At 42.8% G+C, this 21,008-nt stretch overlaps 1 protein-coding gene and 1 non-coding gene across 3 annotated transcripts in view; both read right to left on the bottom strand.

Annotated features, from left to right (window-relative positions):
• VPS41 (VPS41 subunit of HOPS complex) overlaps positions 1 to 21,008 on the bottom strand; it is a 216,769-nt gene that overhangs the window by 46,628 nt on the left and 149,133 nt on the right. For both annotated transcript variants that reach the window (XM_075558184.1, XM_075558185.1), the window contains 7 exons: positions 20,825 to 20,922; positions 16,488 to 16,617; positions 14,886 to 15,001; positions 11,875 to 11,931; positions 9,242 to 9,303; positions 7,747 to 7,828; positions 3,693 to 3,785 (listed from right to left, as the gene is read on the bottom strand). In XM_075558184.1, the coding sequence (XP_075414299.1) occupies positions 3,693 to 3,785; positions 7,747 to 7,828; positions 9,242 to 9,303; positions 11,875 to 11,931; positions 14,886 to 15,001; positions 16,488 to 16,617; positions 20,825 to 20,922 (638 nt within the window). The remainder of the gene's footprint in view (positions 1 to 3,692; positions 3,786 to 7,746; positions 7,829 to 9,241; positions 9,304 to 11,874; positions 11,932 to 14,885; positions 15,002 to 16,487; positions 16,618 to 20,824; positions 20,923 to 21,008) is intronic.
• Positions 525 to 654, bottom strand: LOC142457662 (small nucleolar RNA SNORA11). Its single transcript, XR_012786360.1, has one exon. It is a non-coding gene; the product is annotated as a small nucleolar RNA SNORA11 (small nucleolar RNA).

Genomic DNA, 21,008 nt, shown 5'->3' with positions numbered 1-21,008 from the left:
ATAATAATCCTGCTGTAACTCTTGGCAGTAGGAGGCGGCATTCGCTTCTATGACACGTATGCCACGCGCAACCAAGAAAGAGGCCCCTTTGCACGGTGTATGCAGAGTTCTGGCATGTCTTGCTCCACCTTGTTCTGAAGCAACTACAAAGCACCGGGTGACACTCAGTATCTTACAGCTCTTATCCAGACCAGCTCTTTCCTCACTGACTTCTACGTATGCAGGTCCGGGATGTTGTGTGAAACTGGCCGTTAGTTGTGCCCTTCTCAGTCAGCACAACTGCGCACGGTGGCCCTGCATGGGCTTAGGCTGTTTCCCTAGTGAAACTGCCTTGGAAGGGCTCTTCTATAAGCTCTCAGGAGGGCCAGCATCCCATCTTTAACAAAGTAGTGTCCTTGTCCTCTTTCCACTCTGACTTCTAGGCCTAGTTTGATCTGGGGCTGGGACCTTTGTCTCAAGAGTTGTCCCTCCCTCTGCTTATCTTGGATCTTAAAGTCTGAGTTTTCTTTCATCCTTTGTCTTTGCACTGTAGGGCACTGTTGTCCACAGGAAGGCCAGCTGAGGGGCGCCCCTGCGACAAAAAGCCCAAGATGCTGTTGGGTGTGATGTAAACAGCGCAGCCGAGATTCAGGCGCACTGCTCTGAACACACCTCAGAATGTGTGGTTCTTCCCGTATACGCCAGATGCGTAATCAGCTCCATCTCCTTCCTCACACCTAACCCTGATCCGTGGTTACAAGCCTGTGCGGACTCTGCCTTCCTGAGGGTTGACTTCAGTCCTCAAGTTCTAGAACTCAACCTGTATTGAAGTGGTTCATTTATTGGAAGGGAGGCAACTTAAATCCTATTAAAAGATAGCAAATATAAGTAAAAATGTTCATGCTAGTGAGAAATTATAATTTTGACAGCAAATGAAACGAATGTGATGATCTTTGGATTTCTTTAAATGATTTTTCAGCAGTAAAAATTGTCTGGTAGTTTTGCCTTGTAAATTACCAAGATTTAGTAAGAGGAAAATAAAAACAAACCAAGAATATGGTTTCATTAAAGTTCCATCTACGTCCTACTGAAATAACCACTAGGCAAGATAGAAAAATAACAACAGAATACACTTGATCCCATGCAAATTTCAACCTCTCTACATAATACCATGGCTATGACTTTTGGAGATGGGACTTTCAATGTGTCCCTGGTCAGAACAGTCGTAGTAGCCAGGTATCATTTAATTCTGGTTTCAGGTTAGAAAAGTCCATGATTCACATGTGCTATTAACCTGGAAGATTCATTTCTACCTTTCATTTATTTTTTTACTCTGGATTTTTTTACTCAAAACCAGAATACATGGCCACTGAGTTTATGCTGACTCACACTGACCTGGTAGGAACTGCTTTGGTGTGTTTCCGGGATGGAAACAAGCCTTGTCCTTCTCCTGAGGGGTAGCTGGCGAATTTGAAAAGCTGAGCTTGCAGAGTAAGGACCAGTCATTGTATCCTGGATGGCTGCTTACAAGCTTTAGAGATCTCAGGTATTACTAATTAGGGTGTAGGACATTAACTTTACGCACTATGTTCTATTAGCTGACTAAATTATCCCAGAGACTATGGTTCTAAGCCCTTCAACCCACTAACCCAATTCCACAAGTTGTTTGGATATGTCAAAGAGGTCTCTGGAGCCATGTCCCTGTCATCCTCTACCATATCTGGAGATTAAAAAAAAAAAAAAAAGTACACCTGAATACAGGGATGGAGCCCTGGAGTTCAAGTGCAGGGGAAAGAAGAGACCACCTGCTCCCCGAAGGTTGACAGTCTCAGAAACCCTAGGGAACAGTTCTACTCTGTGCTGTAGGGTCACCAGGAGGGGGGATCAACTATGACAGTGGGCTTTACAGATATACCTGCACCTACATATGTGCCTTCCTACCGACACAGATGTCCGTTTGTCCATTTATGTAGACCTCTTTTGTAATTTCTTGTAGTAATATTTCAAATTTTTCCTGTCCTTGTATGGCTAGCTGGTTAGCTTTATTTTTAGGAATTTTATTCTTTTAAGGAGGCTTAAAATACTAGGGTAAATGGTATTGATTTCATACTGCTTTTTAGCGTCCTCCTTGCTAGTGTAGAGTAACTCAACTGTCTGTGTGTGCTTGTGTGTGTGTGTGTGTTACTATGCTGAATTTTTCTATTAGTTCTAGTAACTTCTTTTTTTGTAGAGTGGCTGGAATTTTCTATGTATAGAATCTCATCATCTGAAAATGCAGATAGCTTTCCTTCTTCCTTTCTGTTTTGGATGTCTTTTATTTTCCTTTCCTGCATAAGGCTTTCAGTCAAATATTAATTAAAGGAGTGATAAAAAGTATCCTTGTCTCAGTCATATTCTATAGGTGAATGTGCTCAATCTTTTCGGTTGAGAGTAATGCTGGTTCTTAGCTGTTGCACACATGTGCTTGATTAAATTGAGGAGTTGAGAATGTTTATCAGGAAAGGGTATCAGATTTTATTAAGTGCTTTTTTGCCTTGAGATGACCACGTGATTCTCTTGCCATGTTTTATTTCTGTGGTTTATTACGGTCATTGATACAACATAATAAAACACTGTTCCATTGTGAGCCATCCTCACAACTGTGGTGATATTTGAGCCCAATGTTGTAGCCACTGTTTTAACTCTTGAGGTTCTTCCTATTTTGCACTGACCCCCTCCTTTTATAAAGAACGGGGTCCTTTTCCAGGGTCTAGTCTTTCCTGAGAACATGTCCAGATGCTTAGAAACAGCCTCCCTGAAGGCAGTCAGTTGCCAGACTACTGTCTGGTCCCTCCACACCAGGGGCCCACTCCCTGCTGTTAAGGACAATGGACTACTTCTCCCTAAAGGTTTGGGGCCATCAGTGGTCTACCTTATTCAATCTTCAACTTTCATGTGCACTGAGGTGAAAATCCCAAAGCCTGGGTCAGGCGCACAGTGAAGTAGCCAGAGTGAAAAGGGATCATCGGGTTAGGCTCCTGAACTTCACAAGCAGCTGACGACTGTGTCACTTTATTAGAGACCACAAGTGTGGGGCAGAACTAGAGGTGTTTCACCTCCTAGCTTCTGCACCCTCTCATTGCCAGTACATCTCAGGGGGCTCACCAGTTCTTTCCACACGGTTTCCAAAATGTGCATGTAAAATGCAGTGCATGGTGGATAAGCATGTACCGCTTTTGTCTATGGTGTCTTTTCGCATGGCTTCCACAATATGCATGCAGAATGCATGTCTATGGTAGATAGGCATTTCCCTTGGTCTGTAATAAGCAAACACATCATTTCCTAATCTCCTTTCATACCCCGCCCCCAATTCTCCCTAAGCCTCCGTTGCTGAGCTCAGTGTTGCACATCCTGCTAGAGACAGTGCTGGATCCTTTAGGGGTGGTACGGGCATCAACAGCACCTGCCATGTGATGCATAAAGTTCACAAACCTGCACTTTCCCAAGGTAACTTTAAGGAATTCTTTGAAATCAATAAAAATGTACCTGGATTTGGGGTTTTCAGTCTATGTAAGTATCAGTTATCAACAGGGCTTATCGATCTCAGTTACATTTATCAAATGCACCTTTCAGACGTGTTTTCTTTAAACCAACTGTTCCACTGTACTATTTTCTACAGTTTTAAACACTTCCCACTGACAGCAGGTGAATATTTCCACAGCAGAATGCCATACCTCATAATCACTTTCCAAAAATTCGTGTAAGATCATTTCATAGATGAGTGGTTTCAGCACTGGATCCCCTCTGGGCAGATACGGACTAATAGCCTGGGGAAGGAAGGGGGAAAGAAACCCTTTACAGAACGGAACAGCAACACCTGCTTCCCGAAGTCACAAGACATCACGGTGCATTTTTACATTTTAGATTACGGCAACAGAGTACTTTGGAAAAGTAAAAGATTAAAGGGAGCTTACTACAATGTGTTACACCACATGTTAAAGATTAGCTAGATATGCATGTATAAGTGAATGAATGGATAAAAATTGCCTAGGTTAATCTTTATCTCTTTGCTTGTTTTTTTTCAACAGCTTTATTGGCACATAATCTACATATCACAAAATCGAAAAGTTCAATTGTTCAATCATATCAAGGGGAACTATACAATCTATCTTAGAGCATTCCGGTACTCCATGTTATCTCCTTATTTTTGATGAATTTTTTAAAAGCCTCAATAATACGAGGGAGGTGGAAAAAGAGCTAATAAAAACCAACTACTTACTTAGGTAATCAAGGAATAAAGGCCTCCTATTAATCTTTGTTTCCTTAAACTGGAATATTTTATTTTTACAAAGCTCATCACCATCTTTCGAAATTAGGGCAAGTGGCCCCAGACAAAAGAGAACAGCTCCACAGACTGGGGATCTTTCGGAAAGCAGACGGCCTATCTGCTGGGGCAGAGAGCTGTCTACGTCTCCTCTAGCAGCCCAGCACAGTACCCACCGGGCTACGACGCGCGCCGCCTTCTCGCTTGTGGAAGACCTACATCAGTAGCTGTTTTTGCTAACTGAAAGAAACCCAGAAAGAATTTTCACTTTAAAAAAAAAAAAGGCAAAAAGAGAAATAATGTTCAGTGATTGTTTTTTGTGCTGAGCCATTAAACAAGCGCAGGCCCGGGAGAGGTGACAGATGACACCATGCTGGCTCCCTGGGATCTGTGCTTAGAGCCTCAGGATCAAGCCATCACAGCATTTAACTGTATCTGTGAATTCAGGCTGTTAGGGTTATTTCGAGTTTTATGTGTTATTTGGTAAGATTTAGTGGGTTATTCTTTTGGGTCTGAGAGCCCTAAAAAATGGTTCTCAGATGAATCAATCGCGACGGCTTCTCCCCTGTATGCCAGTGGGCTTCCGAGAGGCTTCCCAGGACCACTTGACTTTGGGAGAGTGGAGAAGCCTGTACTGTGTTGGATTCACATGGCAGTGACCATGGTCAGTTTTCCCAACACTGCTCGTTAGCTTTGTAGTTCATTATGCACCGTCACCATGGACTGCACTGCAGACAGCGAGCTAAGGGCCCCATTCTCAAGTGAGTTGGCAGCCTCGGAGGGGAAGATGGGCAGACGCTTAGGCAGACCGTGGTGGTGAGCTTTGTAAGTAGAGTGCTGACACAGCACTAGGGTGGCAGAGAGCTTCCAGGCTGAGTCCGCTTATCCTTTACTGCTCCCGGGCAAAGCGCAAAGGGGAAGAACATCTCCGGACGGGAACATGAGCAAAGGAGCAGAGGCAGGAACACGCTGTCTCCAGATATCAGAAGAGTTTAGAGAGGTGAAATGTGCTGGGGTGGGGTGTCACTGAAGAGAGAGGAGGCTGGAGAGAAAGGATGGGTCGAGTTATGAAAAGAATTTGAATTTCATCCTATGCAAGAAGGAAGCAACAAAAGATTAGAGACGTGAAAGTATCAGATAGAGTCTCCCCTCCCACCGAAAAGCAACCGTGTAAGCAGTTGACCCTGATAAATCTATCAGAAGGTACTTGCAATAGCTCAGGCAAGAGTCAGGCAGGCAGTGGCAATAGAGAGGGATAGGTCAGTTGGTATCAGCAAGGTATAAGAATCAGAGATGAACCAGAATAAGGTGTCCCATCAAGAATAGAGGCCTAAAGATATTAAACATGAGGAAATGGGTACACTGTGACATCTTCACACATACTGAAGGGAGAAGGGCCAAACTTGGAAAGGGAAGTGAATTTAACATCAACTAGAGTTACCTGCAAAATATACTAGAAGAAATGCCACCACATCTTTGGGACTATCAAGGCATCCATCAGAGTAAATATGGGCCCAGGGCTGGATAAGATGTGCCGGAAACATCTATATATACCGAGAGGGGACTAGAACTATGTACTCATATCTATATGTTAAGAATTAAGGTTACAGATGGACACTGGGTCTCGACTCAAGTACTCCCTAACACAAGAACACTGTTCAAACAATCTTGCATTCTGTAATGCTCACCTTCCCAACACAATCGCTGAAGGCAAAATGGGTGCATAAGCAAATGTGGTGAAGAAAGCAGATGGTGCCCGGCTATCAAAAGATATAGCGTCTGGGGTCTTAAAGAATTGAAGATAAACAAGCAGCCATCTATCTGAGAAGCAACAAAGGCCACATGGAAGAAGCATAGCAGCCTGTGTGATCACGAGGTGTTGATGTGATCAGGTATCATGCATCAAAGACCCAGAACAAAAAATTACATTGATGTGAATGAGGGGGAGTGCAGAGTGGAGACCCAAAGCCCATCTGTAGACAATTGGACATCCCCTCACAGAGGGGTCACAGGAAAGAGATAACCCAGTCAGGGTACAGTATAGCACCGATGAAATACACAATTTTCCTCTAATTCTTTGGTGCTTTCTTCCCCCCACTATCATGACCTCAATTTTACCTTACAAATCCAATTAGCCCAGAGCATGCACACTGCTACATATAAGAGCCTGAAACATAGGAAATCCAGGATAGATAAACCCCACAGAGTCAACAATGAGAGTAGAAATACCAGGAGGATTAGGGGAGGGTGGGGGTAGAAAGGGGGTATCAATTACAAGGATCAACCTAGAACCCCCTCCCATGGGTACAAATAATGGAAAAGTGGGTGCGAGGAAATGGAGGATGAAGTAATAAATGGAAATAAGAATCTACAACTCCTCAAGGGTTTGTGAGGGAGGACAGGTGGGGGAGGGAAGGGGAAGAAATGGGGAGTTGATATCAGAGGCTCAAGTGGGAAGACAATGATTTGAAAATGATGATGGCGGCATATGGGCAGATATGCTTGGCACACTGGATGAATGTAGGGACTGTGATGAGATGTAAGAGCCCCCAATAAAAGTATTAAAAAAAATAAAAAGGTCTGCCAGAAACAATCCAATAAATACGGTAAGTGTGAATGTGTGTGTGTATGTGTCTGTGTGATCCCTCCCAGAAAAGAGTTAGATGTATGGGGACTGAGTTACTAAGAACTTTAAAAAGAATATTTATAAGTCTAAGAAAGCATGTGAAAGGGCTAAAATTAAATCATTGAAAAACAAACACAAAAGAAGCCTCCATGGATGTCAGGTATGAATGCCCTCCACTACGGCAGTGCTTAAGATCTGTGGTTTCATTTTCCCATTCGTCTTGGGCAGGTAAAATACATCTACTCCTTGGTAAATTAAAACAAAACCCCCAAACCCCTTATATTTTATAGCTGAATGGAATAGGAGTATCCCTTCATTAAAAATAATGTTCACCAATTAATGAATATCTTATCAACCAGAGTACCCCTGTGCTGGCATATTATGTAATCTCAGCCATGGACATTTTTGTATGATTATCTTAGAAGGAAAAAGTGAGTAGCCCATAGAGTACTGGGTCCCTCAAGTAAGTCGTGAAAGAGTAACAAAGTCTGAGTGAAATAAATGTCTATTTGTATCCTAAAAAATAACAAGAACTTGGAAACCTCATCTGAACATAGAAAGCATTAGAAGAAGCTAAGGCAAGAAGTACTACATATATTTTACATAGCTGATATGATACAAAATTATATCTTAATTCTATATATTATAATATGTTTTGTGCATATAAGATAAAAACTAGGTTTAAATTTTGAAACTAAGGATTAAAAGTTAGATTTTCTTTCCAGTATATATGGTATTTGCTTCCTAATACAGAACAAAGTCTTTCGATCTTTGTTTTCATCTCAATACTAATATAGTACAGGCAAAAAGAAGAAATTTAAAAGGAAACTTTGCTTACCTTAAGCTGTCTGATTTCTTTAAACTTGTACACTTCATATTCCCAGAGTGCTGCATTTTTCCCAAGAATTCTCAAACATTTGCTGGTGGCAAGATAGCCCAGAAAGAAATTATTGAAAAGTTAAAATAATCAGAATGAATGAATATTTGCCCTTGTTATTTGAAAGATCTCTCACTTTTGACTTTTGACAAGTCTCTTAACTCAGTTGTCAACACATCAAGGTTTTCCTGTTACTCACTTTGCCAAAATCGTGAAAGTGAATATAGACTTGCAAGGAAAGGAACACGCCTGTCAGGGGACTACAGTGGGGTTTCCCTTCTCAGTTTGCTCTTTATTTAGTTGAGCACTGATGGCTCGGGGTCTTTTCTCCTTTAAATGAATCTCATCACACACACAGCTTCAACGAGCTATGCCAGGATAAACCACTTCTTAAGATGCTAGGAAAACAGACAACAAAAAGACTTTGGAAAATTACAGTCCTTTATCTATAATCTATGGAAGTGGTTGTTCACTTGTGAAATCAAATGTATGGTCTTTTAAATAGGAAGCAAACACAGTGTCTTACATCTCAAGGCTTTGTGTAAAGGCCAGCTTTGCAGGCCGTCTTCCAGGGCTGGAAAGTTGTCATGGAGCGTGTACGGCCCCAGCAGGAGCCATCCACACAAACCATCCTGTGATCTGCCGGCGACCAAACCGAACTCGCTGCCATTTGCCATAGCGACCCTACCACAGACCCCTGCAAACCAAGAGTCTGAGGTCTGGTCCCTTCTGTTTAATGCCCGCCTTTCATGAGCTTGGGCTGCTCATTTTCTGCAGAAAAGCACTCACAGCCTTGATTCCAGACAATTTTCTTGAGGATGCTTGGAAAGTAGACGATATGTTTAATGTCTCCCTTCAGAACTAAGGGTGGGCTTTTTTGCTGTTCCATGCATAGAAAAGATAGTGTCTATTACAGAGCAAACATTAGGCAGGCTTACTATCCATTATAAAAGATTCAGATGCCCTAACTACAGAATTCCCCTATTGCAACACAACCCACTGTGTATACATGGCCACCTGATCCTCTGTGGGTAGCCTTGTAGGAAGTGGAGCTTAGGGAACTGGGGCCAAGGTCCATATGCTAATTACTCCTATTGATGAGACAGCCCTTTGGCTCCAAGCCAGGAGTCCCATGTCTTTTGCGAGCATCCAAGAGATGTTGCCAGGTCAGCTGCTTAGCTAACAAACAGGGCCACATTTCAGACTCTTAGCTGCTCTTGATGCCTTTCTATGAACTGTTAAGGAAAACATGCTTTAGGTAAAGTTGAGAGTAGTGGGGAAACAGCATGCAGCCACCCAGTCTGTGGATGAAGCCACTATAGTCAAAAGCTAACCTTGTTAGGAGAGGCAATGAGATAAAGTATCGCAAGGGTCAATAGCGACCTATTTCGTATGGTCAACATAGGTTCAGTCTCCTCACATTAACAAACAATGTAAGTGTAAGTGTCATTATTACCGTGCTGCCATGTCATACTCTCCTTTCTCCACCAGGTGATTTATATATGCCAAGCCAATATCCTAAGGGAAACAAAATAGGGACATTTCACAATTCAACTGTAACGGCCAAATTGCACAGTCTTAACTTCTGAGCAGGGCACAGGACTAAGGGCGCAGTCACTGTCTGCGTTGCTTAATTACACTGGCTTTGCTCTTCAGCATGTCATTGGTAGGTGCTGGCGAGTCAGTTCCTACTCACAGCAACCTATGTACAAAGAATGAAACACTGCCCCATCCTGCGCAATTGTTCTTATGTTTGAGCCCACTGTTTCAGTCACTGTGTCAATCCAGCTGGTCGAGGGCCTGCCTCATTTTAGCTGCCTCTCTACTTTACCAAGCATGATGTCCTTCTCCAAGGACTGGTCTCTCCCGACAGCATGTTGAGAGGATGTAGAGAACGTCTTGCCATCCTTGCCTCTCAGGAGCACTCTGGCCGTGCTTCTTCCAAGGCAGATTTGTTTGTTCTCTGGCAGTCCATGGGCCTTTCTGTGTTCTTGGATAACCCCCAAATTCAAATGCATGGCTTCTTCTTTGGTCTGCCTCATTCAATGTCCAACTTTCATGGGCATGTCTTAAGCATATGCACATTTAAGAATACTATTTTTTTAAAACAAATAAATCTTGTTTACTTTTTTTTACACATCATTCTGATTCATCCCATAACTTGTAAGAAGTGACATTGCGTGGTTTTCTGTTTTGCTGAACTTTGCTACTAATGCTATAGTGAGGTATCTTGCTGTTGTCTTGATTTGCATCTCCCCAATAGCTAACGAGAGTCCTGGTGGCATGGTGGGTTATACTTTGGACGGCTAACCACAAGGTCAGCAGTTTGAAACTACCAGCTACTCGTCGAAGGAAAATGAGACTTTCTACTCCTGTAAAGAGTTATAGTCTCACAAACCCACAGGGACAATTCTAGTCTGTCCTGCAGGGTTGCTATAAGTCAGAACCAGCTCGGTGGCAGTGAATTTGTTTGGATGGCTGATGAAGGGCCCTGGTGGCCCAGTGGGCAAAGGGTACGGCTGGTGCTAACTGAAAGATAGGTGGTTGGATCTTGCGCCAAGGGAAAAAGATGAGGCACCTTTTTTCCATAGAGATATTCAGCCTCAGAAACCAGATGGAGCCATTCTGTTCTACCCTACCGGGGAGCTAAGAGTTGGAATAGACTCAATGGCAGGGTGCTTATCTTTTGTTTCACTGGCTAATGGTCAAAAGTATTTCTTCACCTAAGTGTTAGTTGCTTGAATATCTTCTCTGGCTAGCGTCTCTTCGAGTCCTCGGCTGCTTTTGAAATTGAACCGGTTTATTGTTGAGGTTCAGCAGGCCTTCTTGACCTTCTATCACTACTAGATGATCTTCCAGAAAGCAAATCTATAACGGCACTAAAAGCTTCAATTGTCCTCTAGAACTTTCCAGATGAAGCCAAGCTCCTATTAATACATGGCCAGATTTTCAGAATCTGACTCTTCTTTCCTTGGGATAAACCCTCCACTGCCCAAGTGACCAAGCGGCCAAGCGATTCCAATCGCTGTATCTTCCCATATGCTTTTCTATCGGCTGGAATGCTTTCTGCTTCATCTCCAGATAATCTGACTTCTCCACACTTCTAGATGAAGAAAAGACAGTCTGGTTCTTTCTCCTCTTTTGGCCCCTGAATGATTTTGCTTGTACTTTCTGTGGGAAATACAGTGCTTTGTGAGAGTTTTATGGAGAAATTAAGGTGGAATATGTGTAAAGGCAAAACAAACAAAACATCATTGCTGTTGAATTGATTGCAACTAGGAGGAGAGCTGCCCCACAGGGTTTCCAAGGCTATCAATCTTTAGACGGCATATCTCTCTCCTGCGGAGAGATTGGTGGGTGTGCTTAGCAGTGCAGGGCTTACCCAGGGCACCACCAGGGCTCCTTGGGGTAAGGGTAGGCAAAAGGACTTTCTGCTAAAGCCTACATTACCCGCAAAGACTCAGTTTTCACTGGTGAAACAAGGGAACTGGGCTAAAAGATCTCTAAGGAGCCCTCACCCCCGAGGCAGCTGATTCCACTTCCGCCCTCCATCTGCACACTCACTGTCATGGTGAGCAAGGATGTGAGCTCTTCAGTCTCTGTGGTTTTCAGGAGTTCATAATGTAATAAAAATGTATTTGATGTCCTAGACCAGCCTCGATAACAAAATCAATTGAGGCAGTTATTATGGAGATATCGAAGAAATCTAGTTTTACCAAAACACTGTTTTGATAAAGTTTTGTGATAATGTGATTTTACCTGGGATTTAAAGAAACTTCCACATATATAAGGAGAAAACTTTGTATTTAGGGTGTACTTCATCCAATGTGCCCCCACTGCTCGATTTCACAAATATAGTTTTCAAATTACCGAAAACTACCTCCTAGCAGGTGTTAAGGCCTCTTGTTTACAAGCAGAGTCTGATTCAATACAGTGAAGTGTCTTGACCTCTCAGGTTAGAGAATTAGTTTGAAATAAATTTTCTATAGAGAGGAAGCACTTGTTCTTTTCCGATTACTGTCAGTCTCATTATAACTAGATGAAAGTGGGGGGAGGACTATATCTCAAATAATAAAATTATATACCTACCAGAATCTTGTGTCTTTTGATAGTTCTTTGGCTGATTTCAGCTGCCATCAGAGCTTCCTGTATTTATATAAATTAAAGGAAAGAAATCGTAGATAGTTAAAGAGACACTGAGGTTATATACTCCATGTTTATTATGTTTTCAAGTTCTGGAGAACATAAATAAAGCCTCATTTTCTTGTGGCTTTTGCTTGAAGCACTGAAATTTTTAATGCTATGGTTGAATGAACCTCTGAATTCAAACTCAAACAAAGGCAGTCAAGCAAAATGAAGACTTCTCTTGTTTCCATTTGAATTCATTTCCACCTTAGGATATTGGAATCACATTTCAGACACAAATCAAAATACCACCCAACCCGCTAGTCTCCAAACAAAAGAATTTATCCATCAGTCTGAATCTTTGTGACATACACTGACAATGGGACACTCCTTTGTTTTTAAAAAAATAATATGCATATGTTTATGCATCCCATAGCTACTAGCATATTTTTGTCTCTGATTTTGTTTTGTTTTGTGGAAAGTTTATAATTAACATTTGCCCCCAAATGTTAAAACAAACAAAAAGTCTTTAAAAAAATTCCCTAAAAAAGATGGAGAGAAAAAAATATTCTCCATCTAAAGCAATATGGTCTCAAATGGATCATAAGTGAGGTATTTATAGGCAGAGTCTAAATAATTTCTGAGTTTTAAAAAGCTTGTCCCAGTCGTTCTCTTAGTTTCCTCGCTGATACTTCAGTTGGTTACAAACTCACAGCAGGTCAGCACTGTGTGGCTGTTAGTTGCCTTCCAGACAGGTCCACCTCATGGCGAGCCCGGTGCACAGAGACCAGCCTCCCACGGGTTCTCCAGGCGGCGACCTTCTGGAAGCAGAAGGGCAGGCCAGTCTCCTCAGCACTTCTCTGTGGGTTTGCACGGCCACTCTCATCTAGTCATCAGAGGCCTGCCCGCCTGCCGGTGCCACTTAAAACAATAAATAGGTGGGCTTTTCCGGTGTTCTCAGCTGAGAACCAGAGGTCCCTCTAACTGAACCAATGCGACAATCCTTTTGCAGCAATCAAATGTTTGTAAGAATGTTTTTTTAGACGTCACAATGGGGCATTTTCTACTCAGATTAGTCTGAACCGAAGATACAAAGAAGTGGACAACATCCTTCTATTTGACCCGGTAGTTTGAGCCACCCTAAAACTAGGTCACTGAGCCCGTTGTGACTCATAGCAACTCTGCACAGCGTTCCGGGGAGTGTATGTCTGTCTCTCAGGGAGGCGACAGCCTTGGGTTGGCAGGTCTGAGTTGCTGACTTTGTGGTTAGCACCCCCATGCCTAACCCACCGCACCACCAGAATCCTAAGTAATTATTAATTTGATAGCTTTACTTTTATATCTGCCATAAGCATAAACTACATAATGGAACCAATGTATCCAAACAGCCACTTCTGAAATATTAGCTATGTCTTATTTTCCTGGAAAATTCACAAAACATTTTCAACAGACTGGTCTAAAGCTGGTTAACTTCATGGCAATCTGTTTTCCCCCTCATCATTTCTGAGAAAGGTGTTTGGAAAGTTGTTAACCTCCTTCACACCTATGGATTGGGGCAACCTAATTCAACTACATGAGAGACACACTACAAAGACTGTCTATCCTCTCGACTGGTCTCGTAAGAAAGTAAAATCACATACTGAAAATGGACAAGCACATAACACAGCTTCAAGAGGGTGACCTCCACTGACATCACACCTCGGAGATACTCTCAAATATGAACAAACAAAAACCCAAAAAACAATACAAATCAAAAATCCAAAAAAGAAACCCAAACAAAAACCGACACCAGATCAGGTCCAGCTGCATACAGGGTAGATATCTTAACAAAGGTTTAACTGTGGTCAGGTCAGATTTCTGCCTTTGATTTTCTATATTCCTCCCCCAACCTGTCTAGTGATCACTTTCCTCCCATCCCTCAATGTAGATACAGAGAGTTCTCCAGAGGCTTCGTTCCTATGTAAACCCAGGACTGATGACTCTATAGAGACAGCTAGTAGGGTTAATTAGGGTGTGAGGTAGTATCGATGAAGAACACAGCTTTCCCCCAGATCCTGGATGCTTCCTGCCCCCAACTACCATGATCCGAATTCTACCTTGCAGGGCTGGATAGGACAGAGGCTGTACACTGGTACATATGAGGGTTGGAGATACAGGGAATCCAGGGTGGATGATACCTCCAGGACCAAGGGCGTGAGGGACGATGCTGGGAGAGTGGAGGGTGAGTGGGTTGGAAAGGGGGAACTGATTACAAGGAGCCACATGTGACCTCTTCCCTGGGAGAGGGACAGCAGAGAAGGGGGGAAGGGAGACCCCGAATAGGGCAAGATATGACAAAATAACGAGGTATAAATTACCAAGGGCATATGAGGGAGGGGGGAAAAGGGAGGGAGGGGGAGAAAAAAAAAAAAGAGGACCTGATGCAAGGGGCTTAAGTGAAGAGCAAATGCCTTGAGAATGATTGGGACAGGGAATGTATGGGTGTGCTTTATACAATTGATGTATGTATATGTATGGATTGTGGTAAGAGTTGTTGGAGTCCCTAATAAAATGTAAATGAAGAAAAGAGGAGAAAAAAATGATTAGGGCAAAGACTGTACAGATGTGCTTTATACAATTGATGTATGTATATGTATGAACTGTGAAAAGAATTGTATCAGCCCCAATAATTTGTTAAAAAATAAAAAATAATTAAAAAAAATAAATAAAAAAAAAATAAAAAGCTAAAAAAAAAAAAAAAAAGAGACAGCTAGTAGAATAAAGGGTTTGGGGGTGGGGTACAATAGTGGGGGGGGGGAGGTAAAAGGGAGATGATATCAAGGAACCCATGAAAAACAAAACGTAGTAGCAACTGTACAATTCTACTTGACGTGGCGGAAATTTAGAATGATGTATGTATTAAATCCCAACTAATAATAACAATAATTAAAAAAAGGAAACAGAATTTAAAAAACAGAAAAGAAAATCAAAGCTACTTCATATTTCTTCTTTTCCAGGAGCCAGTCTATGTGATCATCTTGGTCTCGTTCCTTGGCCACGACAACATCTCTTGGGCTGACGATGTAAAAGAGCGCCTCGCCTTCGGCACATTCTGTGGGCAGGGGGAAGGAAGGGGCAGGAGGGGACCTGGGTTACGCAAGAGCAAAACCTCGGGACCCATTTACTCTATACAACTTACACACACGCACGAGCTCGCCTACCTTGGGACAAGGGGGCTTGGTTTGGTTGAAAACCAGGAGTGGAAGTAGAGAATAACAGAATAAGCTTCAGTGCTTGAAAAATATTTAAGTTTCAAAGGGAAGAAAAATAAAGGGAAAAAAGGAGGAGAGAGAGAAAGAGAGAGAGAGAGAGAGAGAGAGAAAGAGAGAGAGAGAGAGAGAGAGAGAGAGAGAGAGAGAGAGAGAGAGAGAGAAAGAGGAGGAAAGTGTCGAATCATGTTTTGAAAATAAGGAGGGGTTAAAATTCTGTGTTCCCATTGACTCCAACAGGAAATCAGTATTCCAAATTCTCCATTACTGCCTATCAGAATTCACCTACTGTATATGAACTTTATTTATGGCCATTTAGAGCACTGTTCTATTTTTACAGAACAATTACGCCCCACAGTCGGCGATAAAGGTTTTCTTCCATCAAGGTCAAGGCCATCTAACGCACAAATGACAGATGCCCCACGCCCTAGGAACATGATCTATCATTGAAGCATGCTGTGCACAATGCCAGTCTTGAGGGTTTCATGCAGAATTCAATTATAAACCTGTTCTGAAGGGTTTCTAAGTGTGCAGAAGAGTTTGCTCTGAGCAAAGTACCTACATCGGAACCCTCCCATTGTGAATCACATTCGCTTTTGCCAAGGCCAAAACAGACTCTCCCTTTTCCAACAAGTTAAGGGCTTCGACATTAATGGAATACTTTATATCCCTTAACCAACAGGAGGACTGAAGAGACTTGGGTGGGGGGTTTAAAGGAGGAAACAATTTTCAACAAGTTTAATTGCTATACTTTCATCAATTTATTTTACAAAGATACGATGAACCCAAAGACAGCTGCCACTGGCATGGTTCCGCCTTTATTTCTAAGTGAATCCATTCATCTATTTAACAGATATTCATGGAGAGCCTACGACGTGCCAGGCACTCGTGCAGGCTCCAGGATCTGGTTCCGAATCCCTTGTCATCTGCTCAGCCAGTGTAGGGCACCCCTTCTAGAGACCAGAGTTGGGACTAACAGGACAGCTGTAAAATCATGCTAAGTGGCAACCATGTTAAACATCACACTCAATAGTTAGGACTGTAGCAAGAACGTAAAAACAAGAAATTACGAGCCTGCCCACCTCAGCCCTGATCTCATCTCTACCCTTTACAACTGCTGTGGCAGTTTGGGCAATTTCTGCCATACCCGTGGGCCTCCGGTATCCCCACTTCCCACAGGCGATTGCCACCATCCAGACAGTTGCTAAGATTCTTTCAGTACCTCAATCCAAATTCCCTTTGGTGTCAACCAAGTGGAGGGGTGAGGGTGGGTGGGTGGGAGGTAGACTTTGTACAAGGAAGGCAATGAACTTTTTGGCTATTTCTCACCCAAGTGGTAATCTCTACACTCATTTTCCTGAAAGCCTCTGACTGTCAGTGCATCAGAAGAAATCTCTTCACAAGTCTCGGGAAGCGGCTGGATGATGTCTAGTCTAGGCCTGGAGCAGTATTCTTTGTCCTGGAGGGAAAAAGAGATGGGAAAGGTTCGTCTCAGATTCCAAATTCATCACAAATGAATTCTAGTGAGCCAGAGTGGCTTTGATTCTCTGACTCGAGCACACCCTGCTCCTTCGTTCACAGCACACCCATGAGGAGCAGCAGGATGCTCTGTGTTATTCTCCAACTGTGCAGACGAGGCTAACAAGGTCAGGGAGTCCTGTGTCCTCGAGTGCCCCCACTGCAGTCTGGTGGCTGCTCCTGGGAGCTAGATCACGCTTAGGCCACTGTGCTACGTCTCCTCCACGCCATGTGTGAGAAAGTCAAAATCAGAACTCAAATCATTCCCACTCGGAGTAAACTTACTGGTAATGCTGTGAAGCGTACCAGTAAGAGTTACTGGTAAAGCAACACTTTCTGAGATGGTGGAGAAGGGCTGTCACCACCCACATGGTAGCCACTGGCTATAGGTGTTTACTGGGTGCCTGGACTACGACTGGTTTGACTCAGACTGCACTTTTACAATAGCTATAATGAAAATCTGTCTATCTACACATATAGTTTTAATCAACTGGTATTTAAACCGCCCTTTTGGCACAGAGCTTTAAGGTTGAGCAATTCAGATCAATCCAGGCATGTGGTAGCAAATATATAATAATGAACAATCTAGATCAAGATGGAAGGAGAACATGAGCTCACATTTCTTCTTTTTAAAATACCATAATAAATCGTCTTATTGAGGACTCTTACAGCTCTGTAACAATCTATACATTTAATGTGTCAAACACATTTTTACATGTTGCCATCATCCTTTTCAAAATATTTTCTTTTTTCCTTGAGCCGTTGGTATCAGCTCCTCACTTTTTCCCTCCTTCCCCCACCCTCATGAACCCTTGATAAATTATAAATCATTTTTATTTTCATATTTTACACTATCTACTGTCTCCCTTCACCCATGTTTCAGTTGTTCATTACTTGCGATCAGTTCCCTCTCCCCCCCCCCATCTTCCCCCTAAGCTCATGGTATTGCTATTTTCATTATTGTTCCTGAGGCGTTTCTTTGTCCTGGATTGCATGTGCTGAGAGCTATGATCTGCACCAGTGTCCATCCTCTAGTCTTGCTGGATTTGTAAGGTAGAACTGGGGCCATGATAGTGGGGCAGAGGAAGCGAGCTCGCATTTCTTGAGACAAACAACCCAGTAGGTTTGTATAAACAAGGTACTCTCATTTAGTTCTCAAATTAAATCTGGAAAGCTAGCTATTATTGATACTAATTTTACAGACGTAAGAATTGAGTTTCAGAAAAGTAAACTTGGGTCAGCGTTATGTAAGTAAAAGGAGAGAATAAGATTTTTTTTTCCCGGGGAGTACACTGGGATTTATAATGCATCGTAGATTTGAAATCAAATATATTCTACTTTGAAATCATTTTGGAGTATTCAAAATATAGGTCTAAGACACATCCTTGAATATTCTACAAAGCAACAATAACAAAAACAGTGGCAAGGGACAGGAAAGAACACAGAACCTTATGGAAAAATCCAGAACTATAGCTAGCCCTCCAATCCTCATAACCAGAGCCGTCAGATCAGGAGGTCACGTTGATCAAATTTGTTAGGAGGAGAGCTGTGTAGTTGCCATATTAACTCCACACGCCAAACGTAAAATATTTCGCAAATGTTGTAAGTTGCCATCAAGTTGAATCCAACTCATGGTAACTATTTGTTTCCAAAATGAAGACTACAAAAGATGAATTAGTAGAGAAAAAAACTAGTGAACGTGTGTGTAATTACATTTGAGCAAGATTTCTCTGCTTTGAAATAACAAGGGAGAAAAAAGGGAAAAATGGAAATGTTTAAAATCTAAATATTATAACTGCTAATATGAAAATGAGCAAAGTTTGAATAACACAATAGGGGAAAAAGCTATTTAAACCAAACAGTATTAAAAGATAAAATGAGGATTCACCTCATTACATTAAAAAAAAAAACAAAGAGCAAACTCACAGCCATCAGTCGGTTGTATTGCAGCTCATAGAGACAGAGTGGAGCTGCCCCTGTGAGTCTCTGAAGCTGTAACTCTTTATGGGAGTAGAAAGCCCCATCTTTCTCCAGAGGAGCGGCTAGTGGTTTCAAACTGCTGACCTTGCGGTTAGCAGCCCAACAAGTAACCACTAGGCTACTAGGGCTCCTGACCACCTCATTAGACTGTTGTAAAAGCTCCTTTGTAAAGAAAGCATCAGATGGAAATTCATCTCCCTATTTACAACTTTCTTTGCTGGTCCAAGAGTCCTGTTTATCAGTGACTCTCCTAAAAGCAGGGATTATATCTTGTTGATCTCTAGCATAATGTATATCACACATGGGTCTTCAGGTGAATGAAAAGGGAAAATATGAGGGAAGCAGTTGAGTGATTTAGACTGCACCGCTTAGGTGAAATAGTAGGCAACTGTTATAAATAATGATGGAGATCGTGTAGACATATTGCGAGATGCAGGAATAATGCCCATAAAGATACGGTGACAGAGACTAGCCAGTAGAAACCATGACTGCAAGTATGTGAAAACATACAAGGTTTATCACAGAAATATTCTCGGTATTAAGATGAGTTATTTAAAAAATGTTACTTCATGTTTCGGTTAAAAACTATCCTCAATATGAATACAAGGGGGGAGGGGTGCGGCAGGGTGTGCAAGGTGGCTGAATTGTCTCCTTTATTCCTTTTGTCTTGATTTGGTCGGCATCTTTATTGTCTGAGGATTGCAGGCACGGTCCGCTGTTGTGTAAAATAAATACATACCGAGCTATGCCTGGACACATGGGCACACCTTTGCAGACCTCTCCCGACCTTCACATCTTCCTCTGAAAACCGCCTTCTGCTCATTTGTTCTATGAGGTTGGGTTCCCTTTCGTTTTTCCTCCTCCCCGGCGCTCTTTTATTAGTTCAGGCGTCCTTTCTAGGTCCCGTTTTTACTTTGGGGGGTCAATTGTTTACTTATTGGGCTTTCCTCTTCATTTTACGGCTTCTCTTCTTCTGCTTCTGAATCCTATGCTCAGGCTTCCCCAGAGCATTCCTCAAAAAGCATTGTGTTTGCTCCTTTGGGAGCCCCTGCTTTTCTTCATTTTCAAAAATATATATATAAAATAACAGTACACTGGTGTCCTGATAGGGCTAGAAGCCAGCCCTATTGATTTTAGTGGGCTTGAGTGTTCACTTACGTCTACCGCAGTTCGTTGCCTAGCAACGCGGGCACCCAGCGCTTCAGGTTGCTATAGTGATGGCTCCTGATGCTCTCTCTCCCTCCCTCTCTCCGATAAATGTTCAAGAGCGGCGACCACTTTAAAACCGGGGCTCCCAGGGTTTTATCCCCCATTTTGTTCCCTTCCAATTTGTAAAGAAAGAAAGGATAAAAACAGGAAGAGACTACTTACTGCAAAGGGCTGGACAATCAATTGCAATTTCTTTTAGAGCATCCAGAAGAACGTACCTTGCGAGGCTCTGTGTTTATGCCTTGAAGCCACTCCCTTGCTCTTTTCCTGGCAGGGCGTCTGGGCACCCAACCATAAGGGCAGGCTGGGAATGGGCTGACCCAGGCTTTAGAGGTAGACTGAGTGTGCACGCTCCTCCAATGGACCGTGTGCACAAGCTTCATTCTGAAGCCACGTACTATGACATATAGATGCTCAGCAATTGCGATCTGCTATACATTTCACGCCATCACCTGCACTGTTAACGGAGTGAGCTGCACTCCATTCCAGTGCAACCATCGAGGGACTCAGAGTCACGAGGCCACTGGGAGGGGACGTCTGGAGCACAAGAAATGATGACTGCCCTTTCTTTCCATAATGCCCTCTGACCACGGGACCCCTGTTGTTCAAGTCAATCAAGTTCAATGCAGTGATTTCTGCTAATGCATACTGTCAGCATAGTGCCTTTGCCTTTCAGCAGGGAGATCCTTCAATCCTTTTGACTACAATTTCAACACAGACGGGAAACAAAGCAAGGGAGGACTCACCACTTTAACTCAGCAAAAGGAACACAGACAGACAGTGAGTGGGGCTTCGGAAAGGTGAGTACGTTAGGCGGGCAGGGGAATCTCTGCTGGCCCTCTTTCAGGGGTCAGCAGTTGTGCTCCAACTAAAAGAGAGCCTTCCCACCAACACCCTGGTCTAGGTGTAATGTCAAAAGGGAACCCCTGCACCTCTTTGAATAGGGAGATCATAATTACCGTTTTCTCAGATACCTCCTTCACGTAGGAAAGCACAACCAACTGATCACAGAGAGGTGCCAGTCCACTGATGTAGAATTCCATTTCGAACTGAGACACTGCAAACAAAAGGGACATTGGATTCACCGTTGACAGGAGCAAGCAGCAGCATGCAATGGGAGGGAAACATCCCCCTGATGTGAAT

This window comes from Tenrec ecaudatus, chromosome 9 (assembly GCF_050624435.1).
Source record: "Tenrec ecaudatus isolate mTenEca1 chromosome 9, mTenEca1.hap1, whole genome shotgun sequence".
NCBI classification, from domain to species: Eukaryota; Metazoa; Chordata; class Mammalia; order Afrosoricida; family Tenrecidae; genus Tenrec; species Tenrec ecaudatus.
Note: the sequence above shows the minus strand (reverse complement) of the source record. Positions and strands in the feature narration are given on the sequence as shown.